This window comes from Trypanosoma cruzi, genomic scaffold, assembly GCF_000209065.1.
Source record: "Trypanosoma cruzi strain CL Brener 1047053516725 genomic scaffold, whole genome shotgun sequence".
In the NCBI taxonomy this organism is placed as follows: Eukaryota; Euglenozoa; class Kinetoplastea; order Trypanosomatida; family Trypanosomatidae; genus Trypanosoma; species Trypanosoma cruzi.
Window position 1 is genome coordinate 743,590 of NW_001849575.1, and position 22,733 is coordinate 766,322.

Here is a 22,733-nt window from a genome sequence, read left to right on the forward strand (position 1 = left end):
CATCAACTAAAATGAAAACGATGCTTTAGCAGTCTACTGTTGTTTTCCTCAAATGAATGCGGGAAAAACAAAATCCAAGTTACACCAAAGGAGCCTGAGAGAAATTCAGGGAGGTTCCTTGCAATTGTCAAGGCTTCAATGGACAAAGACAACATATTACTGCGCATGTTTTCTCTTTTTTTACTGGTGTGCCATTGCCATTTGGGATCTTTTCACTGCGTGAATAACTTCCAATAACACTTTGTGGCGTCTCGGCTTTTGTCTCTCTCTTCAAATAGACGACCCCTTGATTGTCATGAAAACACACGCTGACGGAACTTGACCGACCCACGACACAGAGGGCAATGAGTCACATTTGTTGCGCATGCATCGCATAAGCAATAATGTCCACTTGGAACGAGCACCGTTTCCTTGGGAGAAAAGCACACCACGCACCTCTCATGCTCATCCGTCTGTTTATCACCGTCACCATTTTCTAATCCATGACACAATCGCAGTGAGACTGCTGTCGCATGGCCTTTTGATGGTGAGCTGACGCCTTCTTCACCAAAACAAAGCGGAATTAAGCCTTCAGCTGAGAGTAACTGGCCCAGCTTCTTGACGACATCACAAAGTGAGGATGAAACTGGATGCCATGCTGCTAGCTCCGGCGTGTGGCAACGTCCGGTAGCATCAACGTATTTGTGGTTGCTCGCTATCCTGCAGCCTTGTTCCGCGCTGAGGAGAAACACCAGAGGAGGCTCAATGGGGTACAAGTGCGTCAGCCATATCTGCAAGGGCAAGACATAACGATGTGGTGGCGCCTGCTCACGGCTGTCTGGAGTTAAAGAAGTGTGGTCACTGTTGCTTTTCTTAATAGTAATAGGAAGCCCACCATAGATGCAAAGTTTTTCCTGTTGTGTCACTCCCAAGTGGCGTCACGACAGTAGAAATGGAAGGTGTTACACAAATTCTCGACGTCATGAAGGATGCGGCCCAGAACTTCAGGCTTACGGTGTGGGGAACAACTAAAAAAGCGAGTAATAATTTCGTTCATGTTATGTTTGATTGTATGCTTTCCCCTAAAGGGCAGAAGGAAGCTTCTCAGGAAAGGGAGAATAAACCATGCAGTAATAATAATGTTGTGGGGACTTCGTAGAAAGAAAGTCACAGTATCTTCTTTTCCAGTTTGCATTCCCATTCGTAAACTGAATACAAGGCCTCCCTCTCTCTCTTTCTCCATATATACAGTACAAAGGAAATAGCGGGGTGCGATGGAAAAGAGATTTCATCACTCATATAGATATTCAATTACAGAAAAAAGTCTCTCGCAGAAACCCGCATCTATGGGCAGGAGAAAAGAGATCGAAATTTACCCGGTGTGTAAAAAACGGCCTGAACTCACTTCAAAATTGGTTTCTCCAGCGGGCTCCATGCGTGTGTCGCCTTTCATCGGCTGCATCGGCAGACAACGTGGATCCGCGCCTTGAAAAAGCCATGCCTCTGGTAACGATGTATTAGATCGGGAAAGAATAATTTTCCACACGCCCCTTCCTCAAGCATGCGGCACGTGCAAGAATCCCAAGCTCATATCGCCAAGACAAGTTCCATAAAACAACCATCCAAATCAATGGAACGCAAAGTAAATTTCCAGAATCGAGTGCTAAATAGGGGTCCATTGCTTCTCTATTGCTTGTTCATCGTGTTTTTTTTCCCAATAAATTTTATAACCCACAAGCCGGCCACCGTCTTCGAGCACGTCCGCCCTGCCGAGTGGGAACGTAAAAGGAGGTCCCGGCCCCGGAGAGGGCGTGAAACGCACACGATACGCCATGCCACCGAGCTGGCACGGTGGAACGATGATCCCCCGCAGCCGAGAAACAATGCAATAAGGAGCTACACAATTAAAGGTCTCTTGTTGAGTTCAACAACGTCGCTTTTTCATTTCCATATTTGTCGAAGAGAAAATTACACCCTCATGGTCATAAATTCTAAAGCAAAAGCGGTTTTTACTCGAAATGATGGTGCCACTCTTTTTCAGGTGTTGGGCTAAGCATATCTTTTTCTACCTCCGGCATCCCGACAAAAGTATTTTGCCGTCAAGTTGAACATTTGTTCAACAGAACCGCTGTTTTCCCAATAAGCGCACCGCACGGCGTGACGCCAGGTTGCGCAAACAGTTCTCCTTCCCAACACTGCGCCCCATCGAGCAAAACAGCGCCTCACGATAATATAAATAAATAAATAACAGAAAATAAACGAGCAAACGCCGACGTCTCGCACGCACTAAATCTCCGGCAACCAGGGAACAAACACCCCTTCAAAGGTGCTCGTATAGAAGCAAATAGCTATTAATCGCCTACCGCAGTTTGCTACAAGCCAAACGTCCCAGTGGCAGAACTAGCAACCCACAACCGCTTATACAAAGCAATATTGGGCTGGGCTGCTGGCCGCAACCTGAAATGATCTAAATAAGTCAAACATGATGGATGAAAGGAAAAGTTAAATGGAGAGGCCGTGGGTTCGCCACCTCCTCATTGTCTGCTCCAAGGATATATATTCAGATTGCCACTCTCATGACACGTTGTATTTTGTTAGTAATAGAAATATTATAACTCACGAAGTGGCAAACTTTGGACTCCTCCTGCCACAAGACCCCACCGCTCCCCTTCGCCAAGTCCTGAAGTGTAAACACACGACCACGCGATATGCCGTCGGCAGGGTTTTCTGCTGACCGTACGTAGGCAAAGGATGCCTGTATCCCGCGAGACTCCAAAAACTCATGATTCAGTTGCAGCTCCCGCGTAAGGCATGTGATTTTGAGCTGCCTTTATTCGCCGCTCCTTGCAGCAAAGTGTTGTCACCCAAATGTCGATGGTGGGTGGCAAGATGGCGGAAAAAGCAACCAAAAACGAGCAGCGCGCAGAGAAAGTACCTCGGCCTGCATGATAACGAAAAGACTTCCTCTTCCATTTCCTTCCATCAATATTAGAGTTACAGGGATTTGAAGGAACAGAAAACTTATTCGACTATGAATAGAAGAATCAGTACTAACGGCACACGACACCTAAGCCCAATTAAGGATAAACTTAGGATTGTCCTCAATAATGTGTCTTAACACCTCACCGTCACCTCACCCCACGAGGCACACACATAATGTGCCCATTGTATATATGCATGTACACCCATGCAGGCCCGTTGGTGCTCTCTTTTGCACCACACGCACCGCTGCCGTCCTGCCTGGCTGCATGGGCGGAGCACCGTAACTGTTTTTATTGCATTGAGTGGGCGGCCTCTCTCTCTCCCCCTGTGTGTGTGTTTTGCTTTACGGGAGCAATGAGAGTGTGTGCGCTGGTCGTCCCACGCTTCGGCTTCTTTTTGTTTATTTTTTTACTTGCATTGTGTTTGAGTGCACCCAATTACACCTTTTTCGATCAGCACTTTGCTTTGACTGTGGATACTTGAATCCTCGTTTTGACGTGACGGCTCAGCATCAACTTGCGGCGCAGTTGTCCCACCAGATTTTGTGTCATCCTTCCCTTCACGGGGTGGCGGCAACTGACGGATGCCCGTCTGGTCAGCATCGCCGCTCCGTGCAGGCGGATGGATGGTTCCATCGGGAGGAAATTGACGCCACCACAATTCATAAGGGCCGGCGTATTTATGTGTCGTCACATTCATCGTGAAGGCAACGGTGGCCCCTTCCTCTTTCCTTGCACAGCTGGCAGCACAGTTGCTACATGTGTGCACCGCATTGGCCACATGGCACACAGCACCCAGCTCACCATTCCTGCCATGCATGCGCACATCAAAGCCACTGAAAGTATAATTCTCATGCTGAGCCTCAGCACCGGCAGCAGAACACCTTTTCCACGCCCACACACACACACGCGATAACTCAGGCTGCCGTCACTCGGAGCTCACGACACATCCACCGGCACAACCACCGCATCCGCATCACCAGATACATCTCCAGCACTCCCAGCAGCCGTCACGCACACAGACAAGCAGCACGTGAGCGCAAGGACCAACACGGCGCACACCGCACGGCGCCGTCACCATCGTCATCATCGCAGTCATCATCACCCGTAGTGGAGTCGCTGGAGCCAGTCAGCTGATCCGTGAGACAGAAGAAAAAGAATGCAACAAGAGGAAGATGGACGGAGCACCGAGGATACAGCGAGAGAGAGCAGACAACATGAGAAGGCAGCAGGCCCAGCCGCACAGTTCACACACCACGAGACGGCATCCACGCAAGGAAGGCACATGACGCCAGCAGCCACCCACCATGCAGGAGGAGAAGATATCCACCACCATCTCCTCCAGATCATTCCCACAGCCAACGGGAAATGGCCAAAATTTCCAGCCATCCCGCCCTCAATGGGACACGGAGCCCAACTCAACGCAGTCACACGCGGTGCACCACACCCGCAGGAAAGAAGACTCGGGCTGCGCACTCCCTCTCCTCCTCCCTTCTCCTCAAGGCCACGGAAGAAGACAAAAGCCGCCACCCGCAACTGCCAGCATGCACTGCAAAAGAAGCATTCAAATCCACTACAATGCGCATCTTGTGTGTGTGTGCCTGCAGAAACACAAATCAAAGAAGTAGGAAAAAAGGAAGCAGAGCATGTGAAGGGACGCAAAAAAAAAATGTACAGCGGAGGTGCATGGCGGAAACAGAGAGAAGAAAACCGATCAAACTCATGATTGCACCGCAGCCCAAGCAGTGGCAATTCACACAAGATTTATTTAGAACAAAAAATCTTTCCCCTTCGTCTTATATAAGCCCCATCACACAAAATAATTATAAATAAAAGAAATCTTCCATTACTGTTCCACACAATTTTAAAAAGCAGCCGGCTGCCGTGTGGCCACACCAAACTGTCTGCATATATTTTGCCCGCAAAAGAAAATTAAATAGTTGCATGTCTTTCAACCGTCTGACCCTCTGCGTGTCCGCACATCGTTTATATTTCATGGGGTCATCTGCTTGTTGCTGCTCCCCTCAGCCCTTTCATCGGCGCGTGAGTGCGGCCCGCAGAGCACAGTCACTCGTGTGTGTGAGGACTGAGAGAAGCACGCAGACATGACGGGAGTCGCGTCACTCCATCGGGAGAGTGAGCGCAGCAAAAGAAAAAATCATCAGAAGGAAGAGAAATGCTCACGAGGCCGACACCGAAGGGACTGTCGGCGCGTGAAATGCACACGCAAAGCAAAATCCTTAAAAACACGGCGGCAGGGTGTGGCTGTGGGTGTGTGGCGCTGCGGGTGTCTGCCCGCCCTGGCCGCAAAGAAAACAAAACAAGAGGGAAAGAAATGTGTGCTCCGCCCCACAGGTCCTCGTCGCACGCCCACACGTCACGGCTCCCTCAGCGCGCCGTTCGTCGCGGCCCCTCCTCATGCGTGCAGCAGGCGAGGCGCACAGGGCCGTCGTCATGAGCGTGTCGGTGGGTGTGCGGGTGGAGCAGTTGGGCGGGAAACACACGGCACCCCTCACAGGAAGAGTGCAGAAGAAACAATTAAAAGAGGGAAGAGTAGAAAAGAAAAAAACGTCCATATTGATTGCCCCCAAAAGCAAAAAAGTGAAGAGATGGGGGAGTAAAAGATTAGTAAACAAATGAAAAAGAAAAAATTAAAGAAAATAAACCATTAAAAAAATGAAAAAAAACTCACAACGCCCCGGAGGAAGTTAAAAACAAGCAAAATGAACACAAAAAACAAGCAACAACAAAACAAAAACAGAAAAAAAGAAAGTAAAAAAAAATAGTTAAAAACACAAAACACAAAAAACAAGGAGCTGCAACGAATGGCCCCAGTGCGCATGCACCAGCACGCAAAAATGCGTCCACGCAAACAGTTGTGGGCGTGTCGTGCATATAAGTGTGTCTGGGATGCGTTCAACGTGACGGATACAGGGAGCAGCAACACGGAGCACACAGCAGAGCAGCAGAAGCAAATGAAGCAAAACACAATCATTATTATCTCTTATTTATTTACATCGGACCATAGTAGACGCGCACAAATCCCCGTGGTTGAGTGCTGGCACGCACAGCCCGCATACACACCTCTTCAGCCCAGAGTGGTGTACGCCAGCGCGGATACGGCGAGCAGCAGCGGGGCACACACCCACGCAGAGCTGCTGAGACTGCCGTCGATTTCACGAAGACGTGTCGGTGCGCGGGTGGTCGTCGTAGTTGGCGCCTCTGTAGTCGTAGTGTTTGGTGCATCCGGCGCAGTGGTGGTTGTTGTTGTAGTAGTTGGTGCCATTGTTGTAGTTGTGGTCGTTGTGGTTGTCGTCGTGGTCGTCGTTTTTCCCACAGGAACCTCCAATTTTGTTTTTTTTGCGGATTGATCCACAGCGCTTGGTTTCCCTGGCTCACCGGACGCACCACCACTGTTGGAGATCACATCGGTGAGTCTGCCTTCTATGACTTGCGTACCGCTCTCACCTTCATCCACGGACTCTTTGGTCCTTAGTTCTGGGCTCCCATTTGTTCCGTTTTGCTTAACGTTCGTCCCACCTACACCCTTTTGCGTATCGGAGTCCGTACTGCGGTTAGCTTCTTCCACGACAACCGCTGTCGCGCACACGGACGGGCAGCAGCACAGGGCGAGCACCAACAGGGCGCACAGCAGACGGCACGTCATCATCGTGAGTGTGGTCGTTCAGTGGTGTGGAGCTGATCTGCACAGTGAGGGACATGGAGAGCAACAGGGGAGACGAGAAGTGCGGCGGACACACACAGAGGGCACACCACATGAGGAGAGGGCAGCAGTCAGGCATGCACCGTACGCCGCACACCACGCACGACACACACTCCAATCCACGGCAACAGGCACACACACACACACACAGCCCTGCCGCAACACCAACACACAGATGGAAGAGGGAGAAGCAAACAGGAGCGGCACACAAGGCTCCACCGCATGCACATACGGCGAGAGCGGTCCGTCGTGTCGGCACCCCTCACGGAGGGTACGCACAAACAAAAGAGGAGTTGCAGCGCACACAGCAACACAAAAGCAAAGTAACAATTAAAAAAAGAGATCCCCGCACACCACGCGGATTGTTGGTCCACGGGAAGTGCAGCCAATATTCATCACAAAAACAATTCATTTTACTTTGGCCTTCGTTCATATTCAGCGCACACCACTTCATGCAGGCCCAGCAAACATCGCAGCAGCAGCGCAGTCAAAAATAAGCGCAAGGAATGGCATAAAGCAGACAACCATTTATTTGTGTTTCTGTTTGGATGTTGGCAGATGCCTGCATGCGTTGTTTTGTTTTTTCATAGAGCAAACCTTCATGCCTGCATCGTGTGTTGGGGATTTCTGCAGGGTGCACAATTATTTTCTTTTCCTCTTGTGGCTGTTTCTTGTGTTGGTGCAGCCAATAATTCGGTTTGTGTTGTTACTGCCTTTCGCTGGTAAGGTGTTGCAGTAGATGTTTGTTTTTCCTTTCGTTGCTGTGGCACCTGATTCCTCACCGTTTATTGCGGTGGAAATGAAAATATATGAGTGGACTCCCACGCACCAGAACGCACCTTCGCTCCTATTTATTGGTGCATGGAAGGGCATGTGTGTTTGGTGGTGTCTCGGCCTTATATTTTGTGGGTGTACATTCCCCTGCAGGCTGAGGGCGGGATGACGCTCCGTCGCGGTGCACTTCCCTCGCATGCCGCCCACTGTGATTCATCATGCATCACCCTCTCACATACTCCGTGGTGCCACACCGCTGATATTATTGCAGCCGCTGCGATTCCGCGTATTTCACGCATTTCATTGTGCCACAATACATCCGCTCGTGTGGCCGCCGCATCCAAACAGCGGTGCCCAACACCGTGAGCGGCAGTCCACATCCCTGCATGTCCCAACGCAGTGGTGCTTGACTGTCAGCCAGGCGTCAGACAACAAGAGAGTCTTGTGCTGGCAGTACAACACACGGAGCTGCAGTGAATGACTCGGGCGGTGACGCATCTATTCGTCGCAAAGCAGTGAAAAGGAGTCGGGCAAAATAATGCCGGCTGCACTCACGGCACCACATCCACAGCCAAAGCATGCGACGTGATGTGTGTTTCACTGGTGCTGTGAAATGCCTGCAGACGACGTCACTAGTGGAGGCATGCCACCCATGATCAGCGGACAGACAATAATCGGCATGGGAGGCCACAAGAGGCAGCAACGACGCCAGCAGCAGGAGCAGCTCTCTCTCTCTCTCTGTATTGCCTCCGAGAAGTAAATATTCCACCAGCCACAGCTGACTGTGCCATCGTGACACTCCATGCACGTCGTGGCTGCGTCAACACATCCTGTTCCCTGCAGCGCCTCAAAAGATGCCTCACTCCGTCCACTAAGTGCATCGGTGTGGGCCGTGCCTGGGCTGTTCGTGAGGACCACAACGATGTGAGGGTCACCGAGTCGCAGCATGTTTGTTGTGACGCTGTTGCATGGCACCTGCACACACACACACACGCAGCGCCTGCATCCCTCCCTTTTGTGTCCGCCCTCTGCCGGAGTGGCCACACACACGGGCAGCAGCAAAATCACTTCACCCTCGACGATCCAAAATCAACACCGACATCCCTCGCGACGCAAAGATCTCAGTTGCCAGCACGGGCTTCCTGCCGCTGTGCCACCGACGATGAAACACGGCACAGTGCACGCACTTATTTTCCTCGTGTGCAGTCAGCCGTTTGCTTCACACATTCTTCAACGGGCTGACGTCCACAAAAGCACGCCACAAAAGGCCACTGTGATCGCACACGCTCTTGCGATGAGCGTCGGTGTGTGCATGGATCCGCTGCTCACACGTGCTGGCAGGCAGCCTGCAGCCGGTGCCCTCGTGCCAGTTCATCGGCTCCAGCATGGGAAAGAGAAAACGGACTATTCCCGATGCACTCATTCCCACCAGCAGCACCAACACGCTGGTCGCCAGCCGTCATTCCTCAGCACATCCGGGAATGCTGAAAAGTGACGTGGAGCTGTCAGCCAGCAACGCCACAATCCCCGCACACATGTCGGCTCCACCAGAGAAGACACACAAATCACAAACAACACCCTCCACGTGTCATCCGAACATCATTCCGACACACCGCAACACGCCAAACAGAAGTATTCGTCACTCCAACGCACCTCCCCACACAATCACATATTCCATGCACCACGCACGGCAGCAGCTCACACGCGGTCAAACAAATGTTCCTCGGATCAGTGTTATCCACGTGCTGCGGTTGGAAGTAAACAAAAGAGACAAGCTGCCAAAGCCCAAAAGAGTGCCACGACTGGCCGCAAGTCAACGGAACGCAGCCACTCAAATGAATTCAGTCCTGATTCCCTCAACCTCCCACCTTCTCCCACAAAAGCTCCAAAAGATTGAATACAAAGCACCGTCCAATAAATTCTTTGTGCAACACCAAAAGAAGCCGCAGTGCCTTATGCTGTCCTCACAGTCCGTTGATGATGCCTGGACGCGGATGGGCACCCATCGTTCCTTCCAAACGACGCTGCACACCCGCGACGCATCCTGCGCTCTGAGACACGCGTCCCTCACTATCACCAGAGACGCCCACGCACCGTCTGTACGCAACAAATCGTCAAGGAACGAAGGATACGTCAGGCTGAGAGCAATACATCCGCCGACAAATCACATCGCAGGCATCATCAATAGCAGCACCAAAAGCAATGCAGGTCACAGAGTAACGTGGATCAACGGACGCATGCTGTATGTCAAATAAATAAATAAAAAAACTTGGTGGCGTGACAAGGAAAAAAGAGACTGGCACTCTCTCATCAAGAAAGGAACAGTATAATAACACACAAGGAAAATTTTGAGAATCTGCAGTCAAGGCAATCCACCAATTAAAAAAAAAAAATAATGGGTGCACTCAACCACAACACAAGTAAAAAAAGAAAAGAAGCCGAAGCGTGGGACGACCAGCATACACACTCTCATTGCTCCCGTAAAGCAAAACACACACACAGGGGGAGAGAGAGAGAGGTCGCCCACTCAATGCAATAAAAACAAAACAAAAACAGTTACGGTGCTCCGCCCATGCAGCCAGGCAGGACGGCAGCGGTGCGTGTCGTGCAAAAGAGAGCACCAACGGGCCTGCATGGGTGTGCATGCATATATACAATGGGCACATTATGTGTGTGCCTCGTGGGATGAGGTGAGGGCGAGAGTCCATGCAAGGGGACACACACAGAGAGTGGGTGAAAGACGAGTGTGTGTGCGGGCGGTGCACGGCTCTCTCTCCCTCACTCTCACGCGGCCACCACCGCAGCCGCAGCCGCACACGCAACAAGAAGAAGCAAAAGAGGGGAGGTGGTGTGGGAGACCGCGGTGCTGCCGTCACTGTCGCCAGGTGTCGCCGTATCATTTGTTTGAGCGGTGTTGGTTGTTTTTGCTGTTTGTGGTGCTGTCTCACTGAGTGTTGGAACAACGTTGGTGTTGCCAGTTTCAAGGCTGTCGTGTTGTCCTTCAGAGCTTTGAGCATCATTCTTATCTGCCTTATTCTGGAAATGATCACCGCTGCCACTTGTAGAGGTAGATGAGGATGTTGGTTCTGCTGGACTGCCGGTTGTTGCATTCTTCGTCGAATCCTCTGTGTCTGTGTCATGACTGTGCTGCCCTTGTGTAGCATCCCCTGAAGGCGGTTGCGTTGCTTTTGATTCCATTGTTGGTCCTGACGGCGTGGCTTCGTTCTTTATTTTTTTCGAATTCTGTGAGTTTTTTGGTTCCGTTGGTGGGCTTCCTTCACCTGCTGTTGATGATGGTGCAGGTACACCCGATGGCGGTAGTGGCAGTGGTAGTGCGGGTAATGATGGTGGTGGTGTTCCTCCTCCATTATTTTGAACTTCTTGTGTCTCGGGTTGCAATATGTTTTTTTCTTGTTTTTTTCCCTTGTCTTTTTCCCCATCCTCTTCCTCTATCGCTTCATTACTTTCACGGTTATCCTGACGATCGGCACCTAATTCCGTCTCCGTGTCCTTGGACAATGGAGTAAGGTCATCAGTACCCGTCGAAGAGAGTTTTTCATCAGAACGAGTGGAAGTGCTGCCAGATGGAGAGGACAATTGATCGGTGTTTTGGTCTTGGGACTCCTTTGGCTCTTTGCTGCCGGGATCCAAGTTATTTTTTTCATTCCCTTCTTGACCAGCCACAGGTAACTGCCCGCCTTCATCACCTGTCCCTGACACTCCAGGCCCAGACACCGGCAGGGATGGTGTTGCTGCACCTGCGGCACCTTCTACCCCTCCTGCACCAGGCGCTGCATTGCCCTCAGTAACAGCCAAGAGACTACCAGGCGATGTTCCTCCCACACTGTCCAATGGGGCATCAACACTTTCTAATTCTTCTTCTCTTTCCCCAGCCGCAACCGCTTTTATTAATCCCATTCGGGTAGAAATCAACCCGCAATCCGCCTTCAGGCGCAGTCCGTTATTTCCTCCATTATGCGTGCGCGTCAATACGTTCCCATCACCCTCAACGCAACGGTTGTCCCTTGCATCTCCAAAAACAGTGAGGCACCACAGCACGCAGAGGGCACACATCAGCAGCACACGGCCAGTCACCATCATCGCCATCACTCCTGTCACTTGCGTGTAGCCTTCAGCACAAACTAAATCCCCGTCAACGCAGAACGGAAGCAATGAGAGAAAGAGAAATACAAGTCACACAGCCACGCCACAGCAACAAGTGCCAGCAGCCCAGCGACAAGTGCACACACCATGAGGCAGTTGAAAACAGTGGGAGGGCAAAAAAGGCAAATACACAGCCCTGCAGTAATTAAACAGAAAAAAAGAAAACAAAACAATTAAAAACACAAGTAAAAAAGAAACAAAAATTTAAAAAAAAAAGGAGCTGCACCGAATGGCTCCAGTGTGCATGCATCCGCACGCAAACATGCGTCCACGCAAACAGTTGCGTGCGTGTCGTGCATATGAGTGTATCTGGGATGGTTGCCAAGTGACGGATACAGGAGGCAACAAGATGGAGCACACAGCAGGGCAGCGGAAGCAAATGAAGCAAAACACAATCATTATTTTCTCTTATTTATTTACATTGGAACACAGTAGACGCACAAAAATCTCCGTGGTTGAGTGCTGGCACGCACAGCCCGCACACACACCTCTTCAGCCCAGAGTGGTGTACGCCAGCGCGGATGCGGCGAGCACCAGCGGGGCACACACCCACGCAGAGCTGCTGAGGCTGCCGTCAACTTCGCGCAGACGTGACGGTGCGCGGGTGGTCGTCGTGGTTGGTGCCTCTGTAGTCGTAGTAGTTGGTGCCTGTGATGTAGTGGTCGTGGTCGTCGTAGTTGTAGTAGTCGTCGTTTTGGTCGTTGTCGTTGTTGTAGTGGTCGTCGTGGTGGGTGCATTAGATTCCTTATGTTGCTCATTTGCCGTAACGGCATTCGTATGTTCTGTCCGTCCATTAGACTCACCACCATCTTGATCCTGATCCTGTGTAATACTGGAAGTATTTTGTGACTGTGACGTTCCGGTTACTGTAGCTGTTTCCTGTGACGTATGAAGCGCCATATTTGGTTCCTGTACCTCCTTCCTTTTCTCCTCCTCTCCTTTCTGTGGCGAAGGAGAAGTTGTACTATGCGATTCCATCCCCTCACCTGTTCCCTCTTTCTCGTCAACCTTTGAACCAGAATTTTTTCCAGTTTTATCAGCACTCGCCATCACGCACACGGACGGGCAGCAGCACAGGGCAAGCACCAACAGGGCGCACAGCAGACGGCACGTCATCATCGTGAGTGTGGTCGTTCAGTGGTGTGGAGCTGACCTGCACAGTGAGGGACATGGACAGCAACAGGGGAGACGAGAGGTGCGGCAGACACACACAGAGGGCACACCACATGAGGAGAGGGCAGCAGCCAGGCATGCACCGTACACCGCACACCACGCACGACACACACTCCAATCCACGGCAGCAGGCACACACACACACAGCCCTGCCGCAACACAAACACACAGATGGAGGAGGGAGAAGCAAACAGGAGCGGCACACAAGGCTCCACCGCATGCACATACGGCGAGAGCGGTCCGTCGTGTCGGCACCCCTCACGGAGGGTACGCACACACACAAGAGGAGGTGCAGCGCACACGGCAACACAAAAGCAAAGAACAAATTAAAAAGGAATGATCCCCGCACACCACGTGGATTGTTGGTCCACGGGAAGTGCAGCCAAAATTCATCACAAGAACAATTCATTTTACTTTGGCCTTCGTTCATATTCAGCGCACAGCACTTATTCCATGCAACCGCGGTCACCACCGCAGCTGCCGCTGCATAACTGAAAATAAGACGCAAAAGATGGGAAGTGGTGTAGAAGACCGCGGTGCTGCCGTCGCTGTCGGCGGTGGTCGTTGTTCCTTTTTCATTAGTGACTGATGTTGTCGTTAATTCTTCTGGTTTCTTGACTAGGAGTGATGTGAAAAAACAACTGATGTCCTGACACTCCGTCGATGCCTTCCCTGTCCCGTCGATTTCTGTGCTCGCTGGAGGTGTGGGCCGTTGTGGTAGGCTAGACGCTGACAGGGCTGCCAGCACCATCTGACTGAACTTGGTCTGCTGTGTTCTCGTCCCCAGTCCCACTGCACCAGCTGCTGGGGGCGGTGCAGCAGTCATGCCAGAAGCACCAGCAATGGGCTGGGGTGTCGGCCGCATCAATCAATGGGTGTGTGCCCGCAATCGATAGGAACATGCATCGACAGGGACGTCTGCACCGACGCTCGGGGATGGGGGAACAGTGGCGCCAAGCGAAACAGTGCATGTCACCCCGGAAAATCCGCAAGGCTTATTGGCGCGGGCTGCGTCGTGGTTTCGCCGTGAGACGTCGTGTATTCTCATGAAGCTGCGTTACTGCCGTGGCGACGGAAATGAATGGCGGTGCTGGTGGCGTCCTCGTCGTACGTCCCCTCCTGCCAATCCTCGCGGTAAACCCATTGCCTGAGTACATTGGATTCCGTCTGAGAAGCCAATTAAAAAATGTTCATTCCTCTGCATTTATTGTACTTGCATTTGTTCACAGTCGCCCGCAATGCCTCCAGCGAATACGTCTGCGATGCACGGTTAACACAATCCACATCCACTCGTCGTGCACCATCCAACACCATCTTTTCCTTGGAGCTATGAACAACACCGGGCACACACTCCTTTTCGGCCGTCCACGGCATGCGCCTGCGGTGAGGATCCGGAGAAATTCCCATTCCTTTTGTGCACAAAGTCATGGAGCTGACGCCGTTAAGCGCGTCCCGGGGAGGGCAACAACAGCCCGCCGCAGCACTCACGAATGCCCACCCGTTGCCTCCTGTGCAAAAAAAAAGGATAATGGAGGGAAAAGCGTGCACAAATGCCCCGGCAAGAAAGGTCAGCATCAGCGGATGAACACTGAAGCCGTGGGTGCATGCTCCACAAATCTCCTTACTTTTTTATCCGCATTCTTAGTTGCATGGAAATGAATTGCAACCGCACACGCAAGAATACAAAAGCAAAAGGCGAGCAGCGCGGCCGTTGAAACACACACACGCGTATCGTATAAAACGCTTCGTGGAAAGAAAGGGAAGGCAAGAAGAAGCGCACACAATCCCATGGACACCCGCAATCGTTTGTGTTTGTATATTTCCCACTCTTTGGCCGTCGATGCATTCCTGTGCGTGTCTCGCCCCTAAGTCCTACTGCCGTAGGGTGCCAAGTCCCTGCACACAAAAGACTCAGAACGCGGCAACAAGGCTCCCCAATGACCACCTCACGGCCATGTCTTTTGGATACCTCATGGACCGAGCGCCTCTCGCTGCAGGACAAACCACACAAAACAAGCAGCAGAATGCGCTGAGGAGTTGCGAGGGCAATCGTCCCACCACCGCCACCCAGCTCAGGATGATTCTCCTCTTTGCCACCACACCATTGAAATGGCCCGGCGTTATTCCCTGCTTCTCCACTGTTTTGGCCACCACTCGCGCCATTTGGCCCTATCGCATGATCGCGCTGCACCGATGCCAACGACAGCTCAACCCGCAGCGTCCTATTCCTGTTCGCCGTCTCAATCATCATACAGGCATGCTTCCGAAACGTATCCCCGTCCGTCGCGGCGTTGCTCGCAGAGGCACTCGTGCTGCGTCCGCTCTGCGCCAACGCCGTGCTGTATCGTTGCACGCTCCCGGCCCTCCTCGTCACATGCTCAAGGTTCGCGGACAAATGGGCGTCGAACGTCAGTCCACCGTCTCGGATCTGCTGCTGCCTCTTGACCTCCGTCAACTCGTCGGTGCTGCTGGCAGCCACAAGCAACAGGAGAAGACGCAGTCACACTGGCCGGGGCATCGCGGCATCCCTCGCCAGGCGCCGCACGCCATCCAGTTATTTCCTGAGGGTTTGTGCCAGACGGCGATGTCTTGTTCCACCTCCCGCACCTCCGCCAGTCGCTTCTCCCGGTACTGTGCCACAGGCCTCGCGCAAATATCGATGTGCAGCGACAGTCTGGCTTGCCTCTCCCAAAACTCCGGCGGAGCCCGCACCGCACTGCCCAACCTCACAAGATTGGCCTTCGGCTCCACGCCCTGCGCCAATCCCGGGTGATACGCGTGGAGTTTTTTCAGCGCCACCGAAAGCTCCTCCACGCACTGCGCAAGGAAACAATGACGGTAGGAGCGCCGGTACACATCTTCCTCATCCATCAAGTACTGCCGCTTCGAGTCCACCCCAGACAATTCCTACAGGTCCGCTAATAAAAGTTATTCTCCAGCGGCATCAGGTCATCAAGCAGACACTGACATGTGCGTTGGTGCATCAGCGGCGTCACCATGACACAGCCCCAATCAACGATAATCCGCACCGGGTTGCCGCAGCTGTCGGCGCCCCTAATTGGAATCCGGCTCGTCGTGGTATTGCCTGGCAAGCCCTCAAAGAAGGTCCCGGCATGCCCATGGCAGATGCTGCCTCTCTTTTGGTAGCGAATGACAGGCACACTGTTGTTCATGGCGTGAAAAGCCGCCACAGGACGTGACGCCGCAACATCCAAAACGGACTCTCAATTCGGGGGCGACAGCGGCGACAGCAGCTGAGGGAACCCATTCTGCATGCTGAGGTGGAACACCAGCACCTCAGGGGCAGTAAAGTCTAACACCATTTCCTTGGAACGCATCGCCCTCGGCGCTATCCGAGCCCACTCGAGTTGCTGAGGACTGCGATGCGGGGTGCACCCCAGCGCAAAGATGTGTACATCCCTGTACGGAACCTTTGCCATCCAATCCTCAACCACGCGGCTCACAGACGCATCCTCCACGGAAAAAAGTGGCGCGCAGGGCTACTCATAATCGGCTGCCGCGGTGTCATGGGGTCCTCGAGCAGCGTCATGTCGTGCTCCATGAGGTCATGGAGACGCAGTGAGCAGCTCAGCACAGACGCAGCATAGGCATCGCAGAAAAAAACTTTAGACGATCCATGAACGGCGTCAAGCATCTGATGGAATATATAATCCCGCACACAACCACGAACGCCATTGCTGGGCTCACGCAGCTGCCCGCTTCCGTCGGCCTTGCTCGCACCAACCCGCCCCGCATACTATGTCAAGCACAAGTCACAAAGAAAATGTGCTTGGATATGTGTGTGTGTCTTGTGTGTGCACATTTCACTTGCACCGGTGTGTGTATTTGCTTCTCATAAAATCTAACAAACACACAAGCAATGCCATACGACCATCTGGTGCCCCCAACATCGGCAAACAAAACAAGAAGAGCTGTGTGCACCGGAAATACAACCAATCTCAAATAAAAGGTCAAACGGAGCCCATGCAGCACATGCATATGGAGAAGAGGACCCAATAAAATGAATGTTTTTCTATTGGACATACAATGGTGAGTGCAGGCCACGCAGGAGGAAGCACAGTCGCCTTGCAGCGCAACGCCATCCACACCGCAACTCGATGGAGTGTTGCCACGGCGGCAGCAGAGGCAAGCAGAAGAAGCAGCGGACAGGGACAAGCAGCAGCAGTGTCATCACCGGGAGTCGGAGACGTGTCCTGCCTGCCGCCCGTCTCGCTGCTTCGATCCCTGCCACCGAGAGAAGCTTCTTGCGGTCTGTCGGGGCATCCTGGCCGAATCCACTTCTCCTCTGTCAACGGACGCTTCTGGAGAGCAGCCGTGTCTACATCCTTCGGTGGTGTGCCGCGGCCGGTCCCAATGCTCTCCGCAACGGGGACGGATGCCCCTGGCAATCCTTGTTCAGTAGATGCCGGCGAAACCGTCCTGCTCCACATGCTCTCTCCTCGCCGTCCCACGGAACCACTGGAAGTAGGCTACCGCTGGTGAAAGATATCGTGCACACCTGCGCGTGGTCACGGCAAATAACGTTTCCCTCATCGTAGAGTCGAGTGGCCCACGTAATCTTCGCTGCGTCCGTGCATGGGAAACAACGGACGTTACCCTCTTCAGTCACTGCCAGATGCACCTTCATGCCGAGGCACCTCAATGCCGCATGCATGGCAGCACTGAAATATGTCTCCTCCGGGTTCCTCGCATCCGTCGTGTTGTTGGGAAGCGTGTCCAGACACCACGAAGAGGGCTCATCCTCAGGCACCGCAGAAAAAAATTCTCCCCTCCAAATAACAGCCCTCAATATCCTTCATATCTAGTGCGGGATCAGTGATGGGACAACGGCCCATCGGGCGTTTGGCTGACATTTCGTGGATACTCCCCAGATACCAACCGCGGGAATACCGATCCGACGTGCAGCGTTTGACAGGGACACCCACGTCGCAGAGCATGTGGGAATATTCACTCATGTTCGGTGCGGAGCACTTCCTCTGCAGCCGGCGGCGCCCTCAATCGGTGCCATCCACTCATCCCTAGCTTGGCGCCGCGACCAGTGGGACTCCAGCGTCCTCCCGTCCCCATCGTTATCCTGCAGTTCCATGCCATCAATGTCGCCGCAATATTGGTGCTCCCTCGCAGCCATCGCGGCATTCGTCGAGTCCACCATCACAAACAGCGCTCTTCCACGCACACCGGCAGCATTCCTCACCATGCTGCGGCTGGCCATGTGCGGGCAGTTGAACCCGACAGCATGGGCCAACAGGTGCGCGGCGATGCGGGTGGCGATGCATCCGTGAAATAAAACTGACTGGCAAAGTGCATGGCGCCAGCGACGGGATGGCCATCCTCCAGCGTGGCGCACCGCAGTGCCTACACACCACCCGACGCCACAGCCACGCACTGCACCATGACAGAATCGGCAACACCAGAGCAACAATGCCCAGCAGGCACAGTGAACCGACTGCAAACGCTGCCCGTGGCAAATGAGTACACAATCAACGGACCCTCCAGTGGCTGGACGAGCAGACGATCCGCATGCAGTTTGGCAGCAGCAGGGATAGTCTCCTCGGCAAGGATATTACCGTGTGCAGAGGATAGAAAACCATCCTCACAGTGTCGATTTTCATTCAATGAATTCATTGCGTGAGACCAGGAGAAGACGCAGTGCTTCCTGCTGTCACACGGGTCTGTTGTTGATGCCTTAATGCCTATGGGCACCCATGGGTCCTTCCAGACGCCGCTGCACACCTGCAACGCGTCCAGCAACCTGAGATGCATTCTCCCCACCGTAAACGAGAGCCTCGCTGTGGGAGCGCACCACATCGTCAAGAAATAAGGAATACTTCAGGGTGAAAGCAAGACGTCCGCCGACAAACCACATCGCACAGATCATCAATAGCAGCACCAGTAGCGATGCAGACCGTGGGGTTAACGTGGATCAACGGACGCATGCCATAAGCCAAAGACAATCTTAATGGCCTGACAAGAATACAAGAGACTGACACTTCCTCAACAAAAACAAAACAATAGAAAAATAAAAACAAAAATTCAAGTGTCCGCAGTCAAAGCAACCCAATAATCCACAAAAAAAAAGGTGATGGGTGCTCTCAACCACAACACAAGCAAAACAATAAAAAAAAAAAAAAAAAAGGCCGAAGCGTGGGACGACCAGCGCACAAACTCTCATTGCTCCCGTAAAGCAAAACACACACACAGGGAGAGAGAGAGAGAGAGGTCGCCCACTCAATGCAATGAAAACAAAACAAAAACAGTTACGGTGCTCCGCCCATGCAGCCAGGCAGGACGGCGGTGGTGCGTGTGGTGCAAAAGAGAGCACCAACGGGCATGCATGGGTGTGCATGCATATATACAATGGGCACATTATTGTGTGTGCTTCGTGGGGTGAGGTGAGGGCGAGAGTCCATGCAAGGGGACACACACAGAGAGAGAGAAGGACGAGTGTGTGTGCGGGCGGTGCACGGCTCTCTCTCCCTCACTCTCACGCGGCCACCACCGCAGCAGCAGCCGCACACGCAACAACAACAATAAGAAGCAAAAGAGGAGAGGTGGTGTGGGAGACCGCGGTGCTGCTGTCGTTTTCGGCAGGCGTCGTCGTAACATTTGTGTTGGCGGTGCCTGTTGATTGGAGTGATGCATCACTCATTTTGACGGTGTCAAGAGCACCATCGTCAGATGTCGTCATGGAACTTGTTTGAATGGTAACGGCCGGTGCGGCCGTGGAAGTTTCCCGAGGTTGTTCCAAGGAAGGAGTGACATTTTCACGTTCCTGCCCCTCTTCTGACGGTGCGGCATCAATAATTTCAGCACGCCTCGGAGTATCTTCTGTGCGCTCCTCACTATTACTGCTGACAACATCGTTGTTAATTGAAGAAGATGGCGGATCATTGCGCGGTTGATCTCCAATTGATTCATTCTCCCTGTCCTCTCGACTGGGAGAAGCCGCCGGTTTCCCTGAAGAACCATCGGATGATCCACCTTGCCGCTCTTCGCCCAATGATTGTGAATGTGACAGTGAATCCGTAGGCTCGGTGTCGATTTGTGTCTGCTGTACTGTTGATTCAGGCGGTAAATCAGCTTGCAATGGCGGAGCCCCGAGTGAAGGACCCCCAACGTTGTTCAGCTGCGTTTGTTGTACAGTAGGGTTTCCCGCTTCACCAGACGCCGTCTGACCGTTGGCGCTTTCGGAGACTTCATCAACCCCACGAATACTGGGTCCACTTTCAGAGCCTGGCGTTTTTCCCCCGTCAGATCTGCCACCGGCACCGCACCACAGCACGCAGAGGGCACACACCAGCAGCACACGGCCAGTCATCATCATCGCCATCACTCCTGTCACTTGCGTGTAGCCTTCAGCACAAACTAACTCCCCGTCAACGCAGAGTAAAAGCAAAAAGGAGAGACTCGACCGCTACACCATACACAGCCACCGCACAGTCACAAATGGCAATGCACACACCACGAAACAGATGGAATCAGTACAATTGCAGTACTCACACACCGCCCTGCAAACCAGAAGTTTAAAAAGCAGTAAAAAAAAAACAGCAACGGAGTTGAGAGTCCGGCATGACTCCAAAAAAATAAAAAATAAAAATGGATCAGGCACGACTTTTATTTTATTTGCCAAGCAGCAAAATGTAAACAACCACTGGTTTGTGTATACGTAATGCATGGACTGAATAAAGCAAAAAAAGATCGTACTGTTCCGTGAGCCCACACAACATTTCTCACATTTAGTGCGGCATCCGGCCTGTTCCTCCAATCCTCCTCTTGTGCAGTCCGTGGGACGCACAGCCGCAGGGTCGGCACCGCGTGTGGGCAAGAGAAGGAAACAAAAGAGGGAGAAACACGTCACTCATGACAACGTACAGCAAACGAGCATTGGGGAAAACACAGGGATGCTGATTATTCCAATAGGGCAAAAGCAGCAAAAATAAATAAATAAATAAAAGAAAATAAAAGAACTTAAATTATTGACAAAACCCAGTGGTTAGTGCTGGCAAGCTGCACAGTTATTGTTCCACGAAAAGCCGCAATTCGACCCTCCCCCACACCTCAGCAGAGCGCCGCAGTGCCTCACAGCCCCAGAAGCAGAAGCAACAACACCCGAGACACACACCCATGCACGGTGATGTCACCAATTTCAGCCATGGCCAACAAATCCGTGAAATGCCCGTGCTCACAAAAACCGTTGCGCACAAGTGATGCTGCGTTGTGCTCCGATGGGATCTCTGGTTTCCCAGACGTTGTGCGCAAATAATCCTGTGCGGCATCAGCGCCGCCCGACAAGTTATCACTCGTTCAACATCTGCTAGGGCTGTGCTGTGTTCCGGCGTGGCTGTTGCACCATCCAAGGGCATTAGATCACTGTTGCTGAGTGAATCGGGGTCGCTGTCCATGCCCACGGCAGCGCGGGCATACGTGTCCTATTCATGCTCAACGTCTTGTTAGTCGCTGGCAACTGTGTTGGCGGTGGACGGCTCGTTGTCTCTCGCTGAGCATGCATCTGGATCCGCCGCGCTGCCACTTGACTCCCCGGACAGCGGAGCTCCCTGTGGGGCCTCACCGCGCAGCTGCCGGCAGCCTTGCGTGCTCCTGCCGAGCGGAGCGTCGTGCCACTGAGCATGGCCACAGACAGTTTTCAGTTCCCCGCCTGGCAGCAGCATCCCAATCGCCCACGCGAGTTCCTGCTGCCACAGACTCCCTCTCGGCGATGGAGGCGCTCCGCCTTGGCCCGCTGGCGGCGCGCGACGACGTCATCGAAAAGATTAGCATGATGCCGCTTTCACTGGCGGATTGAGGTCGCGCTGTTGGCTCCGTATTTTCCCAATGGCACTTCGGAATCCCACACAACGTGACGGCGGACGCTGGTGCCGTCATGGCACGATACCTTCCGCAGGACTGCGTCAATGCCTGGCGCGTGGGCTTCCTTAGCGCCGTCGGGGGGTTATAATGGAAGGAAGTGCAGGAGGAAAAGGAAGCCGCACACACCATGTGACAGGCGTTTTTCGGTGTGGCGAGGACTCTGTTCCTGGTGTCAACCCGGACATCGTGCCCCGAGTGGCGGCACCGCGCAAAGGTGCGATGCGACTCCTGCCCGCTCTTCGACAGGCCGCACGCGCCCTGCATATCACAAGTAACTCCCTGCGTCGGTGGCGCCGTCCTTTCTTTACTGAGGAGACGGGCCCGCCACCGCCTCCGCGGGAACCTCTTCCAGACGTGAACGCCGCAAATCCTTGCCGACCAGCGAGCGGCGGATTGAAGTCGTCCTGCCCAAACTGCGGCAGAGTGCGCTCGTCCGTCCACAATATGACGGCAGATGCCGACGTGCTCGGCCTGGCGTTCCGATAGTGGGAGAGGGCCTCAACTTTGCATGCCGCAGTGGCGCCACCGTCTTCTTAACAGGCGCCTCGCGGGCAGGTTGCCACCGAAGTCGCCAAGCACGCCGGCAGGCAAGACACGCAGGAAGCACAAACGCGGGTACTAGAGACGGACCAGGCTCTTCCGCCACTGTCCCATCACAGACGCCACGTGCTGCTGATCCCCGACGGAACACGGGACACTCCGCTTCATCCACTGTGGTAATGCCCCGTCGTTGAGAATTTGGACTGCGACTGTTTGGGACTGCCTCAGCCTGCAAAACGGCCTGTTTGCGACGGAATAATTGACACTTTATTGCGGACGGCCCTTGCGCTACTCACCTGTTGCCGGCACAACACGCAAAGAAGAGTAAACATAATGTAAGTTGTTTACATGATGAATATTGGCTGCACTTCCCGTGGACCAACAATCCACATGGTGTGCGGGGATCACCTTTTTTATTGTTATTTTGCTTTTGTGTTGCTGCGTGTGCGCTGCACCTATTCTTTTGTGTGTGTATACCCTCCGTGAGGGGTGCCGACACGACGGAACGC

The 22,733-nt window shown here is 53.0% G+C and overlaps 5 protein-coding genes and 4 pseudogenes across 5 annotated transcripts, besides 21 other annotated features; all 9 read right to left on the reverse strand.

Moving 5' to 3' along the window:
* Positions 1–10,507: part of a sequence feature (areas not merged during assembly with more than two copies in the genome that could not be assigned to a particular haplotype) that runs on past the window's edge.
* On the reverse strand, positions 296–1,036 carry Tc00.1047053506767.317 (annotated as a pseudogene).
* Positions 2,207–2,227: a sequence feature (AT_rich).
* Positions 2,398–3,106: a mobile genetic element.
* Positions 2,418–2,643: a mobile genetic element.
* Positions 5,591–5,772: a sequence feature (A-rich).
* Positions 6,049–6,630, reverse strand: Tc00.1047053506767.324 (mucin TcMUCII, putative; the record flags this gene model as incomplete). The annotated part of the gene is made up of 1 exon (XM_815601.1): positions 6,049–6,630. One exon carries the CDS (start codon positions 6,628–6,630, stop codon positions 6,049–6,051), a length of 582 nt encoding a protein of 193 aa, XP_820694.1.
* Positions 6,221–6,289: a microsatellite.
* Positions 10,243–11,565, reverse strand: Tc00.1047053506767.340 (mucin-associated surface protein (MASP), putative; the record flags this gene model as incomplete). Its single annotated transcript, XM_815597.1, has 1 exon — positions 10,243–11,565. The coding sequence occupies one exon, from the start codon at positions 11,563–11,565 to the stop codon at positions 10,243–10,245; it is 1,323 nt and encodes a 440-aa protein (XP_820690.1).
* Positions 10,508–10,658: a sequence feature (heterozygous, non-Esmeraldo-like haplotype).
* Positions 10,659–11,535: a sequence feature (areas merged during assembly that could not be assigned to a particular haplotype. This can correspond to areas where the two haplotypes were merged or to regions with more than two copies in the genome that were merged during assembly.).
* Positions 10,769–10,814: a microsatellite.
* Positions 11,536–12,701: a sequence feature (heterozygous, non-Esmeraldo-like haplotype).
* Positions 11,770–11,838: a sequence feature (A-rich).
* Positions 12,115–12,741, reverse strand: Tc00.1047053506767.360 (mucin TcMUCII, putative; the record flags this gene model as incomplete). Its single annotated transcript, XM_815598.1, has 1 exon — positions 12,115–12,741. The coding sequence occupies one exon, from the start codon at positions 12,739–12,741 to the stop codon at positions 12,115–12,117; it is 627 nt and encodes a 208-aa protein (XP_820691.1).
* Positions 12,227–12,351: a microsatellite.
* Positions 12,702–13,072: a sequence feature (areas merged during assembly that could not be assigned to a particular haplotype. This can correspond to areas where the two haplotypes were merged or to regions with more than two copies in the genome that were merged during assembly.).
* Positions 13,073–18,701: a sequence feature (areas not merged during assembly with more than two copies in the genome that could not be assigned to a particular haplotype).
* Positions 13,618–14,277, reverse strand: Tc00.1047053506767.371 (annotated as a pseudogene).
* Tc00.1047053506767.381 lies at positions 15,149–16,537 on the reverse strand (annotated as a pseudogene).
* Tc00.1047053506767.389 lies at positions 17,764–18,717 on the reverse strand (annotated as a pseudogene).
* Positions 18,702–19,680: a sequence feature (areas merged during assembly that could not be assigned to a particular haplotype. This can correspond to areas where the two haplotypes were merged or to regions with more than two copies in the genome that were merged during assembly.).
* Positions 18,931–18,951: a sequence feature (AT_rich).
* Positions 19,301–20,146, reverse strand: Tc00.1047053506767.400 (mucin-associated surface protein (MASP), putative; the record flags this gene model as incomplete). The annotated part of the gene is made up of 1 exon (XM_815599.1): positions 19,301–20,146. One exon carries the CDS (start codon positions 20,144–20,146, stop codon positions 19,301–19,303), a length of 846 nt encoding a protein of 281 aa, XP_820692.1.
* Positions 19,681–19,699: a sequence feature (areas not merged during assembly with more than two copies in the genome that could not be assigned to a particular haplotype).
* Positions 19,700–20,746: a sequence feature (haploid, Esmeraldo-like haplotype).
* Positions 20,394–20,414: a sequence feature (AT_rich).
* Positions 20,747–22,733: a sequence feature (areas not merged during assembly with more than two copies in the genome that could not be assigned to a particular haplotype).
* Positions 20,749–20,780: a sequence feature (AT_rich).
* Tc00.1047053506767.410 (uncharacterized protein) lies at positions 21,382–21,948 on the reverse strand (the record flags this gene model as incomplete). Its single annotated transcript, XM_815600.1, has 1 exon — positions 21,382–21,948. One exon carries the CDS (start codon positions 21,946–21,948, stop codon positions 21,382–21,384), a length of 567 nt encoding a protein of 188 aa, XP_820693.1.